The sequence below is a fragment of the Channa argus genome, chromosome 5 (genome assembly GCF_033026475.1).
Source record: "Channa argus isolate prfri chromosome 5, Channa argus male v1.0, whole genome shotgun sequence".
NCBI classification, from domain to species: Eukaryota; Metazoa; Chordata; class Actinopteri; order Anabantiformes; family Channidae; genus Channa; species Channa argus.
In genome coordinates this window covers 27,009,447-27,023,550 of record NC_090201.1, presented here as the reverse complement: position 1 = coordinate 27,023,550, position 14,104 = coordinate 27,009,447, and the positions used below count along the sequence as shown (strand labels likewise).

At 42.7% G+C, this 14,104-nt stretch overlaps 1 protein-coding gene across 2 annotated transcripts; it reads right to left on the bottom strand.

Annotated features, from left to right (window-relative positions):
• Positions 1 to 31: 31 nt before the first annotated feature.
• On the bottom strand, positions 32 to 14,088 carry cand2 (cullin-associated and neddylation-dissociated 2 (putative)). 2 transcript variants are annotated; one of them, XM_067505077.1, is made up of 23 exons: positions 13,794 to 14,088; positions 12,856 to 12,999; positions 11,750 to 11,904; positions 11,126 to 11,249; positions 10,724 to 10,781; positions 10,076 to 10,274; positions 9,620 to 9,725; positions 9,362 to 9,507; positions 8,472 to 8,779; positions 7,743 to 7,884; positions 7,527 to 7,645; positions 6,344 to 6,487; positions 5,837 to 6,058; positions 5,540 to 5,746; positions 4,953 to 5,140; positions 4,568 to 4,724; positions 3,857 to 3,996; positions 3,308 to 3,483; positions 2,920 to 3,015; positions 2,022 to 2,191; positions 1,780 to 1,944; positions 1,161 to 1,268; positions 32 to 509 (listed from the first exon to the last, which is right to left on the bottom strand). In XM_067505077.1, exons 1-23 carry the CDS (start codon positions 13,859 to 13,861, stop codon positions 279 to 281), a joined length of 3,573 nt encoding a protein of 1,190 aa, XP_067361178.1. In that variant the 5' UTR covers positions 13,862 to 14,088; the 3' UTR covers positions 32 to 278. The 2 variants fall into 2 exon arrangements, with proteins under 2 accessions (XP_067361178.1, XP_067361177.1); XM_067505076.1 differs by having other exon boundaries at positions 33 to 509; positions 4,427 to 4,724; positions 13,794 to 14,087.
• Positions 14,089 to 14,104: the final 16 nt, after the last annotated feature.

The following is a 14,104-nucleotide window of genomic DNA, read 5'->3' as shown; positions in this document are numbered from 1 at the left end:
GTTCATGGTGTTTTTTTTATTTAATGTGAACTAAATGAAACCATGTTGTTACTGACAGAAAACTGAACAGAAAAACCCTGCAAAAATAAAGCATAACACGAGATAGTCAAAAAGTTATGTTCTGACAGAATGATGTGAGAAAATTTTGTTCAAATGTATTGTTTTCAAAAAAAACAAACTGCCAGACGGATTGGATCATGAGTCTGACCTGCACGTGCTTCTTTAAAAAAAAACCCATCCCATTAAAACACAAACTCGTCCATCATTCAGTGCTCGGTTTAGCTCATATCCATGCTCTCTGTGGCTCCCACGCCCCCTCCCTCCCCTCGCTGGATGCTTTGGTAGATGGACGCCATGTCAGCGTTGGTTCTGATCTGGTTGGCGAACTCGGCCATGCTGGGGCTCCTCTCCACCTCGGGCAGGGCCAGCAGGGCGGCGACGGCCCGCATGGCTGAGCGCCGCAGCTCCTCCTGCTTCTCGAACTCCTGCTTCACAGACCCGGCCTTCACCTACAGGTAGTGTGGGGAATAATTCCTGTCAGTTTGTTGTCAGAATATCCATTGCACATATTTGCTTCTCACAGTTGTCATTTCTCTTCCAGCCACAAGGTGTCTCACTAGTCCCACCTACACATCTGTTTCTTGTCTAATCACTCGGCTCTCGCTCCCTCAGCCACCACACCTTTAAAACTTTAAACTTTAAAATGGCAATTTTCCTCTCCACAGAAATAAAGATGGTGACCGGGAATGTTCAATTGGAAAAACCACCTTGTACTGCTTTCTGCAGTGATGGGTGGATCTACTGTGACCTGAGAGGCCGATGCTAAGGCTTCTTCCTTCGTATATGTTGCCCCCATAAGCAATTCTGAGACACTAGGGACAACGTTTTGTGTTCAGTGTCTTGTCCAGGGACACTTCGACATGCAGCCAGGAGGACCAGGAGCTGGACCACCGACCCGGTGATTCATGGCCGTCTGCCCTACTAACCAAGCTACAGACACCCCAACAAAGACTTTGATATAAAAACCTGTCTGAGTTGTGTTTGTTAAGCCCCGTGGACTGGTAATGTACGGCTGGACCGACCACCAATGGCATTTATATCAGCCATAATGTGAATTATTGGCTTTAAAGAGTTTCTCTGTGTGTGTGTGTGTGTGTTACCTTGGTGGTGCATGTGGCTTTGAGTGGCTCCACCAGTCTGTCCAGTCTCTGGAGAACAGCAGCAGGACACAGAGAAACCAGTCTGGCCAACATCAGGAAAGTCAGCATCTACAGCCCACAGAATAAGTGGGAGAGCAAAGGTGAAATATGCAGTATCACGGTTATGCAGGTGTTTCTTCATAGTGACAGAGGTTTAAACATTTGAGTGCAACAAGTTATTATCAGCTCTGTAAATTTCACGTGGACATCAACACAAAGCTGCTCCTACAGGAACAAACACTGAAAGAACCAAACACTGGGCTGCTCTTGGTTTTTGCTTTAATTGTTCAAACTGGAAAAAAAGGTGGCAGATATTTTAGTCAACTTCTCCCAAACTCTCCACTAAAATCATTTGCCTACTGCAAACTGATTTTTATAAAAACCATTAGAAAGCGATTTCCTTAGATTTCTAAAGGCCACCCAGGTTCCTCTAATCCCTGACTACAGAAATCAGGTTTGCATGACAGAAAACGATTCAGCTTGGTTAAGAAAGCCGGAAGCAGAATAATCTAAATTGTTGTGGTGATGTCTTTGAGTAATAAGAAGTAAGATGGCATCTGTATTTATTAATTTTGCCCACCCTAATATCATAGTGGTCTTTCAGCCCTTCCTCTACATGATCCAGGAACTGCAAGACATCCAGGCCTTCCAGGCAGCTGTCCAGCAGAGTGTACATACACTCAAACGCTGCTTTACGCACATCCAAGCCATCGTCCACGGTGTGTTTGAAAGGGCCCATCTCCACCTGCAGCTCACACACACAATTAATCACACATCTGCACAGAGCTTTGGAAAACATTAGCACCCAAATGAAAAGCCCACTTCTCTGATGAGGTCCTTTCTGATCTGAGTCTCCTTATACAGGTGAGACAGCACTTTTGGCAAGAGAGCGCGGATCAGAGATGGCTTGTTATGAGCTGCAGAGTTAAACATCACCAAAGCCACACGTCGGACATTGATGTCCCCGTCCTGCAGGGTCTTCAGGAAGTCACCTGTCAGAGAGAAAAATCACTTCTGCAGAATCAACAGGATGCGTTTGTGGGCTCTTCTATTTGTGTCCATGTTCGACTCTTGATATTCAAAGTATGTAGGTATGAACTGGTTGTGTCAGTGTCAGTACTCGCAGGGTTTTTTGATTCAGCTTTAGATTTAAGGTTGAGTTGACAGGATAGAATAAGACACGGTGATGTTTAGATCTCACTCCCTTCTGTTAATTATCTCATATTACAAGCTAAATATTAAAAATTTATTTTTCAAGCAGTTTTCTATCAAAAAAAAAAAAAAAAAAACGCACAGAGGAGCACTTTTGGTCTTGGTGGAATTTTTTTCCTTTCTTTTTCTACTTTTCACGTGGTGAGCAGCTGTAACAAGGCAACACATTTTCCTTATCAATAAAGTTGTTTGAATCTTGCATCTTTGTTTACATGACCAAAGCATGTGGTCGAATGCTGGTTTTTACATCTGCCAGCGGTTTCCTGCAGCTCTGTGTCAAACTATTTTGCTAAGCTTTGTCCACTTTGACATGGCTGAATCCAATTTTATTTAAGTCTATCTTGTAAAGTTTCACTGACTATGTAGGACAGATTCCAAAGACAAGGATGAACTAACTTAAAACAGCCTTTAAAAGTGTGAAACTATCGTTTAGAATTAAGATGCATTTTGGTTTGTCCTTATATACTAAACCTTAACCAAAGCACAAGTGTCTGCCAGTGTCTATTACCCATGTAGTCCTTCAGCAGTGAGTCTATGGGAGCAGGGTGGTCAACAATAGTGAACTTGATAGCTGTCACCACTGTGCTGCGAGCCACAGGTGAACCTGTGAGGGGGCAGGAAGAGGATTAGTGTTCTAAAATGATTTGGTTTGTCTTTTTATCATGTTACGTTTAACTGAGACGTTGGAAATAAACTGTGAGCAGTAAGTCACCTTTTGCCAGCCTGCTTATAGCTAGTGCAGTTACCATAAAACGGAATATTTGCTCACTATAGTAGTTTTAAACTGTAGCTTCATGGCTTCAGAACAAGGCTCAAGCCTGGAGGTGTGTTGGATGAATTATTAGTAGTAGTAGTAGTATGGAGCACCATTGTTCAACCCTCCTCACACATCCTACCAGCTTTAAGTTGCTGTTTCAGTCTGGGTAACAGCTGTGCAGGGTTAACCAAGGTCAGTTTTCCCAGACACTCTGCCACCAGGTTCCTGGTCCCCTCCTCCTGACACTCACAGTTCTGAAACAGCAGGTCCCAGATAGACTCCACATGGGGCAAAAGACTAGAGGCTGGACAGGCACTGAACAGAGAGACAGAGAAAGAATTCAATGACAAAAAAAAAAGGGGGTGGGATACTAGGGGAGCTTGAACTTAGTTTACAATAAATCAGGTTATTAGTGCATTTGGAAGAAAATGTGGTTGCAGTACTGGAGAATCTCATCCGCACTCAATGAAATGCTGTGAATTCTGTTCAAAAACACAAAACTGGCCTTAAATCAAATCAGATGTTTACATGGATATGTTCTCTAGTCTTTTCTAACATTTATAACACAATTGTGGGACATTTAAACTTAGTGGTGTCAGAGTGAGGAGTTGTCCATTGTAGTTTTGTGAAACAATAATGATGAGGAGGAAACTCACATTCACAGACACACACATTAACAACCACACACCTGATGACTTCTTTGAGTGAGTGTAGCAGCAGGTACTGTCTCCGTGGCTGGGAGCAGATCTCCTTCAGCAGGAAGGGCAGGTAGTCGTTTAGGCTGCCAACCGCCATGCTGCCTAAAGCGGAGGAGGCTGCCGTCTTCACCTGAAACGATAAAGTTTCAATACACAGTAGGCAGCTGCGTGGATCTTGGGTTTTTCTTCTACATCCATCCACCAAGTCAGTAACTAAACCTGAACAAACTTGTTTAGTTTTTTACAAGCTGCTCCGCACAACAATGGTGCAGCCTCGGAGGTGTAACATTTACAGCTGTTTCCATCATCTCCCATCCACATAACCTAATGCGCATGTTTCCCATCTCTAGTGTCAACTACATGAAAAAAGCCAAAAAAATAAAAAGGCAACAATCTGAAAAGTAAAGTTACATTAGATGTAAAAACAGAAGAAAGAATAGTTAAATGCTGAAACCAGTAGACTGCATAAAAGTTTGAGAGCAGACACATGATGTCACTGTTTAACCAAGCAAGTAACTTGTTCGTGTTTATGAAGCGTAAATCTTCAATCTTCATCTTACCTCCTCACTGGTAGAGGAAAAGGCCTCCAGGATGACTCCCTGCACCTCCTTACTCCCTCCCAGACTGCCGCTCCTACCCACCTCCCCAAGGCACAACAGAGCCAGGACACGAGCAGACTCCCGAGAACCAGGATTCTTTACCTCCTGTATGAGGCGGGTCACTGTCGCTGGTGTCTCTTTGGGACAGGAGGAGGACAGAGCAGCCACACAGCGAGCAACAGAGTGGTAAGACTGTCTGTGGATGTCTGCAGACAACTGAGAGCTGTGAAATGGCTCAGTGAGGGGCTTCAGCAACTGACTGGAGGGAGGAAACAAGAACAGAAGAGGAGAAGAAACAAGGAGGGGAAAGGAAAGGAAATGAGGAGAGGAAAGGAGGAAACAAGGAGATAAAGATATTTACATTAGCTTTAAATCTGTCAGTCAACAAAAAACCTGAAAACAAACCAATAATTCTAATCCGTCTCTAACTAGAAAACTGCTGAGGGGTTTCCACTGTTTCCACAGCTCACCCACCACCCAACCTTACCTGTAGGCCAGGTTACTGGTTTTGGACAGCACCAGTGCCTGCAGGAAGTCCAGAATGGCTGCCAGGGCACCGCCCTGCAGCAGCGGAGAGTGGACGAGTCTGAAGACTCCCGGCAGCACAGAGGAGCTGATCTTAGCAAGGGAGGACGGACAGGCTCTGGCCATGCAGGTCAGCAAGGTGATGGATACCTGAACAGCATGTCAACCACTTTGTTTACTTTGCATAGGACATTTTTGTCTGTGGACACTGAAATTCCTAATGCTGCAACATTTTGATATAAGGTGAAGTTGTTATACTGGCAATCAAATCTGATGAAACCCCATCACATGAAGCTGCTTCTGGACTGTTTTGTCGGCCTCATGTGTACAGTTGTCAAATTACTACAAACCACTGGCTGCAGTTTTGCTTCTGTGTTTTCTTCTCGTTTACATCCCATCAGTGCGTCTGTCTGGATATTAACCTTAAATTTAACCAGGAAGTCTTTTTTTTTTTTCAAGGTGCAAATTGGCCAAAATGGCAGAGATTAAATACACAATTACATTATTAAAACAAACCTATTAAAGTTGATTTCAATGTTTCCTTCCTACCTGAGATACGTGCATGTCGCTCTCGTCCACCAGAGAGGGAAGTTCGCTCAGAACGGGCTCCAGAGCTGCAGGTTTGATGCTGGCAGCGTGATGCGAGACCAGCGCCGTCAGACACGACAGCGTGCTGAGCTTCAGAGCACGCTGGTTCTTCCTCAGAAAAGACCCCAGCACAGACAGAGTTTCTGACAGGATGGACGAAAGCTCAATCTGTTCGAGAGTTAAGTTACAGTTTATTCACAAAGTTCTCATTTGCATTTCTTTTAATGCACATGAAAAAAAATGAAAGTCCATCCGAACCTTTATTGGAGAAGCAGCGATGAGCGTGATGGTTCTAACCGCCGTCAGTCTTGTTATCTCATTCTTTAATCTCTCCAGGAATATTTTCAAAACCCCTTGTAGCTCTGCACCCAGGTGATCACCAAGGTGACACACCATGTGACCCATACAGGAAATAGCCCTCTCCTTCACCTCCTGGTCGATGTCTGTTGCTTTCAGTCTCTTCAGAGTCACAGCAAACACCTTTGAGAAACAAGGTTTGACAGTTTTTCAACTATGCAAAACTCCAAACACCATTCAGTCCAAACATTGACCATCAGTAGCAGCACTATGTTTACTCTATCATCTCCAACAGGGGCCCCAGAAGGTCTGTAGACCACAGAAGCAACAGCAGAGTAAGCCAGACGCCATAAGTAACTCATTAAAGTTCACTGAAAAACTCATGTGCATCGCATTTCATTGTGTGGGAAACAGAGAAAAACAGCAAATATGCACAGACCACCAGGAGTCTCATCTGACCCATCACACCTCTCTGACAAAGGTTTTGTCGGCTGCGACGCTCTGTCCCTGCGGCCTCATCACTCTCACCAGCTGCTGGGTGACCAGAAGAGCCTCCGAGGTGATTTTATAGAAACTGTCTTCCACACACGCCACCACCGGAGGCACCAGCACCTGCAGAGACCACAGCAGCAGTCACGGTCAATATGCTGATGTTGTTGAGCCAGATGCCACATGCTCACTAAAGCTAATGTTTTTTCAGCTGTGTATGTCAGAATAAAACAAACTGTCCCTCTCTCTCTGTCCCTCTCTGCAGGTGTCCCCAGCTTTTGGGTTGTGTGTTTTCCAGTGTGCAGCTACTGGTCCTACCAACCTTCCCCCATGTTTGTTGTTGCTTTTGTCTCTCTTTTAATTTCTTCCTTCACTTTCCACTCACCCCAACCGGTCAAGGCAGATGGTCGTCCACCCTGAGCCTGGTTCTGCTGGAGGTTTCTTCAATTAAAGGGAGTTTCTCCTCTCCACTGTTGCCTAGGGCTTGTTCAATGGGGAAATTGTTGGGTTCTCTCTATACATCTTTATAATCTTGACTTTATTCTGTAAAGTGCCTTGAGATGACTTTGTTGTGAATTGGCTCTATATAAATAAAGTTGAATTGAATTGAATGTAAATGAATTGAAACCTACTTCCCTGCTTCCCTGTTTTGTACTTGCTCACCTCACAGTACAAGCAGGACAGTGGCTTTAGGGGACTAGCGTTGGCTACACATCACTACACTGGCAGCTTTAGTTACTTTACAGTGTGAGATTTCTGGGAGCAAAAAATCCCTATCAACCAGTCAAGTTGAAGTTTACAGCCCTGTCTCATCAGTTCAGTAAGTTTATGCCAAATGTGAAGAAATTACCTCAATGTGTTCTGTACTACGCATTCACAAAGAAGGGACTGAGAGCCACAAAACTAACTGTGTCGTGGCACATTATATATTAAAATACTGCTTTAATTTCACCCTGCAGAGCAAATGATGACATTTACCAAATGTAGATGAATCGGTTGAGCTAAATGAACAGAATGAGCCACAAACTAAAAAAACAAACTTTCAAATGATTTCCTACAAGGTAACCCTGCTTTTAATGTGCAAATCAGACTTTTGCACAGTATTTCTTATAGCACCTTTTGAAATATCCAACAACAAAGCAGTGAAAGAGGTTTAAAGGACCTGCATGTGTGGCTGAAAGGCCTGTGGAGGCTGTGAGAGGAGGAGGACATGGAAGAAGGACAGAGCATCAATCCTCATGGTGGAGGAGCTGGATTTGTCTGTCAGAGAGAAAACTATGCCTGGAAGGAAAGGTGGAGAATGGGGGGGGTGAAAAGCAGGGGGGGGGGGATGAAGTAGCTGAAGGAAAAGATGAACAGAGGTAGAGAGATTTTTTACCAGGAATTAGAACAGGTATGTGCTGCTCCAGGGCTCCAGCTACAGTGTGGGCCAGTTCAGTGAGGAGACAGAAGCAGCCCTGTCGAGATTTAAAGCTCTTCTCCTTCAGCTGCCTGTGCAGAGTCTTCACGATCAGCGGCACCTGGGTGGAGACAGACACACAGAAACACGAGTGACTTACTGTGTCCTATATTCTACAGCTTCAGTTACTCTGCTCACACGGAATATAATCAGCTAATTAATGCTGACGTATCATTACGGATGAATTGTTTTAAATCAGCTTCAACTGTACCTGCTGCTGTTGCTTTGTTCAATACCAAGGCTTTCTGCTCTTTTAATTCATCATATGAAAAGTTTTTTAAATCCTGAAATTCTGTTTCCTTATTTTGTTTGTTTGCTACCAACTTAAGGGTCAAATTGTGAATAGAATCATAGAATTCATCATAGAATAAACTAAACCTAACAAGACCTGAACATTTTAGATTTCTGCAGAGCCCTTATTTACGAGGATCAAGTTTTATAGTAACTAAATGGATTGATGTACAGAGAAACCACTTTCTTTTTGCAGTACTGCTACTATGCTGCTACTGCCAAGTATGGCCTCGTTTTGTGGAGCACTGTGCTTGAGCTTCCGATCTCTCATTGGAACCACAGCATGGTTACTGTCAGGTGAGGTGAGCTGGGTAATGTTTTTAAATGTGGTTTCTAAAAAAAATACTGAATCTTTACCTGCTTCTTCAGCATGGTGACGACTGCAGGCTCCTCCTCGCTGCTCGCCCCCGATTCCGAAGCGATGAGGCCGTGGCGACTCGATCCCCCACGCGTTTGCCTCAGCAGCGTTGAAAAAGCAGCAAAGACGTCGGCTCTGACGTTCTCCTCACGCTCCTTGAATCGGGCGATCAGAGCGGGGCAGATCGAGGAGTAGAAGGAGAGGAGGAGGTCACGCCGAGTGTGGATCAATGCCTCCAGGCACTTGATGGAGGCTCGTCGTACCTTCCAGCTCATATCGTCGTCATCGCTGTACTCTTCATCTGATTCTGAATGAAGTCATATAACAAGAGGAAACAGCCGTTATTTCATACTAAAAGAACATGGATTTCAAAAGAATCGATTCTAGTTACAATATTTATGTAGCTAATTAATGCTTACTAGTAATTTCTCTGTTATACAAACCTGCACCTTATGTGCATCTGTGATGTTTCACAAATTGATTAAATTAAATTAAACATATTTAAAAACCTTTATGTTTTATTAATAACTGCAATAAATGGCTTCTTTCTTACAGCTTGGCCACTCAATCTGAGGGAAAACACAAAGCAAACTATGCCCTGTGACGTCTTCTGTTGTGAACTGCCTGAACATATACATGAAAGACATGAGCGTGAAACTGAGGTTTAAGACGAAACAGAAAGTATCACCTAACCCATAACTAACCCATAACTAACCCATAACCCAGTGGCTGCAACTTGTGGTTAAGCATCTAAATTCCCATTAGTCTCAGTACTCAGACTTGTAGTTTCAAGGTTTGAGCACAGCAAAGCAGTATTTACTAAGGAAGCTGTCAAATCTTAAAACGTGTGAATTAACCAAAGAGAAAAAGACAGACAGAGCACACAAACCGTCATCAAGCACGTCCTCTACGTCCATGCTGTATTCCTCCTCCTCTTCCTCCTCAGCATCATAGTTGTAGTTGGGGTCAAAGGTCATGAATTTAAGACAAAGCTGAGTCACTGTGGGAACATGGGGAGACATCTCCTTTGGACATCTGTCAATTAATGAACAGCATGAGTGATGGAGAGAGGGAAGGAGAATACAGCAGTGTGTGTGTGTGTGTGGTGTGTGTGTGTGTGTGTGTGTGTGTGTGTGTGTTTGTGTACCTGCGTATAAAGGCTTCAAAGGCCTGGAAACAATATTCTTTCAGCTCATCATCCTCCACGCTAGTGAACTTTACTACCATGGGAATCAGCTTCTCCAAATGCTCACCTACAGAACACACATACCAAATCAGAAGCTGGTTTTCAGAGCTGAATAAACCATAAGCCTGAGAGTAAATTCAGAGTAAGACCGAATGTGATCTCTGCAGATCCTGACTCTGTGCATTTGAAACTTTTTAGTAAACATAGTTTGGGCTCTCAGATGCCTTTACCATGAAGACAATAACATGATATTTGTGCTGCAGTTTTTATGCAGATCATTGCAACTAAAGACACAATACTGACTGGGTTGTTGTGCTGAACATGAAATCACATGTTCTCACCAGAGTTGTACAGGAAATTGCAAACTAAACGTTTCTGTATAATTCAGCTTTCCCACTTGGCCAACAGTTTCCTCACCAACACGATGGCCGCCCTGCCGGCTGATGGTTGCCAGGCACTGGATGTAAGTTCTTGTCATCGAGGTGGGCGGGCCCATGGCCAGCTCTGTCATCAGGTGTTCAGTCAGCTGGGAGAAGAGAGCAGGGCTACAGCAGGGCACCAGTTGCCCAAGAGCTAAGATGGAGCGTTTCCTCACTGCCATTCTAGGACTGGTTAACTGGTAAAAAAAAGATTTTTTTCTTTTTAATTCTGACACATACTGTAACAGCAGTATGCATAGTGTGAACATGCTGTATATTGTTGTTGTGGTGTACAGATGGAGGGCAAGGGCACCATCTTGTGGGGCAGGTGATCAGAGTGCCACGCTGATTACAACTGGTTACTGGCATAACCTTTTGTTTTATTTGGCTCAAAAGTAATTTATAGTTCAGATGTAATAGACAGGCTGCAAAGGTAAAGCTACACCCCTGTACTGACCTACTGTGGCAACTCTTTTCAGAGTCGTGACAAAAAGTCCAACTCACCAACCAAGTCAGGGGGATTCTCACAAGATGCTGCGTGAAAACTAAAATGTAACACAGCACAACTTCACATTCTCTATACTGCAACTACTCTTCTGCTTTACTGCTACAGCTGGAATAAAAGATGGGGTGAAGTTTTTCTGACCTGTGGCAGCAGACAGGACAGCAGAGAGCTGTGAAAACTGACGAGTGCCCCACTCAGTCTGCAGAAAAAAGGAAAAAGCAATAAGTGGAAACCTCATCTATGATTTCTTACTCAAGGTAAATAACTATGCAGCTAATTAGTATGTAGGTGGTTTGATAGTGGACTGTACAGACACAGATGTGTTACACATCTTAACCACTCGTCTACCAGACAGAACTTTAATATTTTGTGGAAAAGAAGAAACTTTGACTTGATGTTGATGCAACAGTAAAGGTCAGTGGATGATGAATAATCTTGAGTAATCCTGTCAGTATTTGTGGAGATCATTTACTCTACACCAAAATGAAAGACAGGCTGAGGTCCTTGTGGTGAAAAATGGTTCACACATTTTTTTGTTTTTACCTTCCCAACATGTCTGACAGGATGTCCAGAGCCTCTAACTGAACTGACACGTCTTCCTGTTTCCCCACGGCTCCGATCAGCTGGGAGGTAATCTTCTTGCACACACCCACTGTCAGAGCCAAACCTGGCAAAAATAAATAAATACATAATATATATATATATACACACACACACACCCAGAGGATGCAGAGGAAAATCACAACACGACTGATAACTAGACAAAACAGCTGTCCATAAAGTAACAACACATGCGTCGCTCAAGTACACTAATGTGTGTTTCTAAATCTGCTCTTAAATTCACAAATCTCACGCAGTGACAGATTTTATTATTACTGAGGAAATACATGAAAAGAATATAAATAAATCAATAATGTTCACAATGTTCCTTGGGTATCCCGGAAAACAGTGTAACCAAGTTGGTGACCCAGATCACCTTGTGTTTCTTCATGTTTCAGTCTCAAGCTGATTGAGAAATTATACAAATATCTATTCTTTATGAATCCACATAAGTAGATGAATCCAATTCAGCTGTTGCACAGATTTTGCCTTTTATAAACTAAACTTGATTTTGCAAATATTCATCAAATATCCCCATATATTTTATTACTGATTGACAGTCCCAACCTGATGAGGACAGCGGCAGCTCAGCGATCACAGTCTTCAAACCCATACTGGAAATGTCTCGCAGCTGTTCTTTGTCGGACACCATGTTTGAACACAGTGTGTCCACCATCGTCTCCACCTGAGGCTCCTTCACTTTGCTCACCAGAGGTGCAAGGCTGAAATCAAACACTTAAAGTAAAAATAACTTAAACTATATCCCAGATTTGCAGTGCACACATACGGAGTACAGTGATGTGGTTTCTCTTTGTAATTTGTAGTTCTGATTTAACTTTTTACTACAATATTACGTATTTTCCTCTAATTTATTCTGAAGTCTTATAAAAAACACATTTCCTGAGCAAGTTGCACGTTACGTATGATACACCAGTACTTCTAAATCCATTATTAATTTCCCTCAAGTTAACAGATTAAAAATGTGAAGTTATGGTAAACTGTGTTGACTGTTGGTTGACATTATTTCCATTTTGTGATAGATGAGGTCTGTTTACCTTCGCCTGCTACAAGGGCTTGAGTGGTTGCATTCAAATGATTCTAATTTGATGAAGATGGAAGAGATGAAAAGGAGGAAAAAGGAACGATACCTGGAGACATTTAATGTCCATGTCTATGTTGGAGAGCAAATGAGTTTTAGCATGCTAACCTAGTTAGCAATAAATCTCTTTATGACATTTCAGTGTCTCTGTACAGCTGTGGAATTAAACAGTCATTTACACATTCAATTAATAACCACATAATAGTCACTCATTCATCCAAATGTATTTACTTCTAACATAGTTCATCATCAAATGCTTTGTATGTGCCCTGCTCCATTTAGCCAATAGGTCACAAGTCCAAAGAGGAAGTTGGTGGTTTCAAGGCTCTTTATAGGTGAGGGAAATTGGACTGTACCATGTTGAGAGAAAACAGAGGGAGGTTTTCAGGGAACGCTTTTTAAGTAGAGCTGTACCGAACAATATTTTTTTTTTTGTCAATTAACCTATAGATTAGTTTCCCATTAAGCACTTTTTATTTTTCAACTGCAATTAAGCCCAACGCTGGGTAAAGAATCAGTTTGACTCTTCACAAAAGCAGGAAACATCTTGATGAAGGAATATTTGTCCTTTTACCATTTCACCGCCAGGTTCTGCACCTCCCCATTCTTATCCTCCAGCAGCTTGAGGAGCATGATCACCACCTTTCTCTCACTGTCCTCGTCCAGTTTAATGCTGTCCTTCTGCAGCTCCAGCATAAGGTCATTAGTGGCCATGAACCTGGACAAAGACACAGATGGACATGGACAGAAAAGGGACATACAGTAGTAAAATGGGTTAGAGTAAGGATTTTTTATCTATCTATTTTTCTTCTATCATATCAAGAGAGCTGAGCTTCACCTACACACAGCTGGATTAAATGAGAACAATAAGGCAAAATGAGAGTTCAATCATCAATTAATACATGTTATTAACACCATAATATTGACAGCATTATCATGTTAGTGTGGATTTAGACATTTTTATCTCACCACACGATAACAACTGGTGTAAAGCTGCAGTGACTAACTGATTAGATGATCTGCAGAAAATGTGTTTTTAGGTAAAATGACGAGACTTTGTTATCATCCAGTGACCTATGTGTGAACATCCACAATATTGCAGCAGGTTCATGTGCTGACAGCTGGCTAATGCATATTAATGCATCAATATTTACTAGTTGAGTATAATTTCCACTAAAAAACTGTACCTGAAAAGTAACAAAAAGCGGCAGCTAAAAGTAGTAAAAAGTACAATTTCACCACAAATTGAAGTGGAGAAAGTAAAAGTATAATGCTCAAATGAGAAAGGTACATAATGGTATCAATTTAAAATAATTATTCTTATAATATGTTCTGAGTGAATCATTTTGCAAAATGTGCCCTTTTACGTTCTTCATGTGCTTCTACTTAAGAAACATTTCTAACAGCATTTCTACACTGTGGTGACGATACTTCTACTTCCAGCACTGCACATGAGTCAGAACTAAAAAGGTGTCACCATGTCAGACTGTTGACTCCGTGTCTCTGTCCTACCTGAAGTCTTTGTCAGTGGACGTCATCTTCTCCAGCAGGTTGGAGATGTGATAAGACACGTTGGACATCTCGCTACTTGGACAGGGGCTCTGTGATCTGCGTTTTTCTCCGATCAAGTCAGAAAAGTTTACGCTACAACATGGCGAGGCGGCGGGATCGGAACCTGACACTCGACGGGCTCAGATAAAAATAGATGTGAGGGGCCTGGATTCGGGCCGATGGCGCCGCCGTGTGGACGCGTTGGTTATGCGTCCTCACAATTCTTTGGTGTTTTAAGGGATATTGCGCTTAGAATTGGGAAAGAAGAGAGT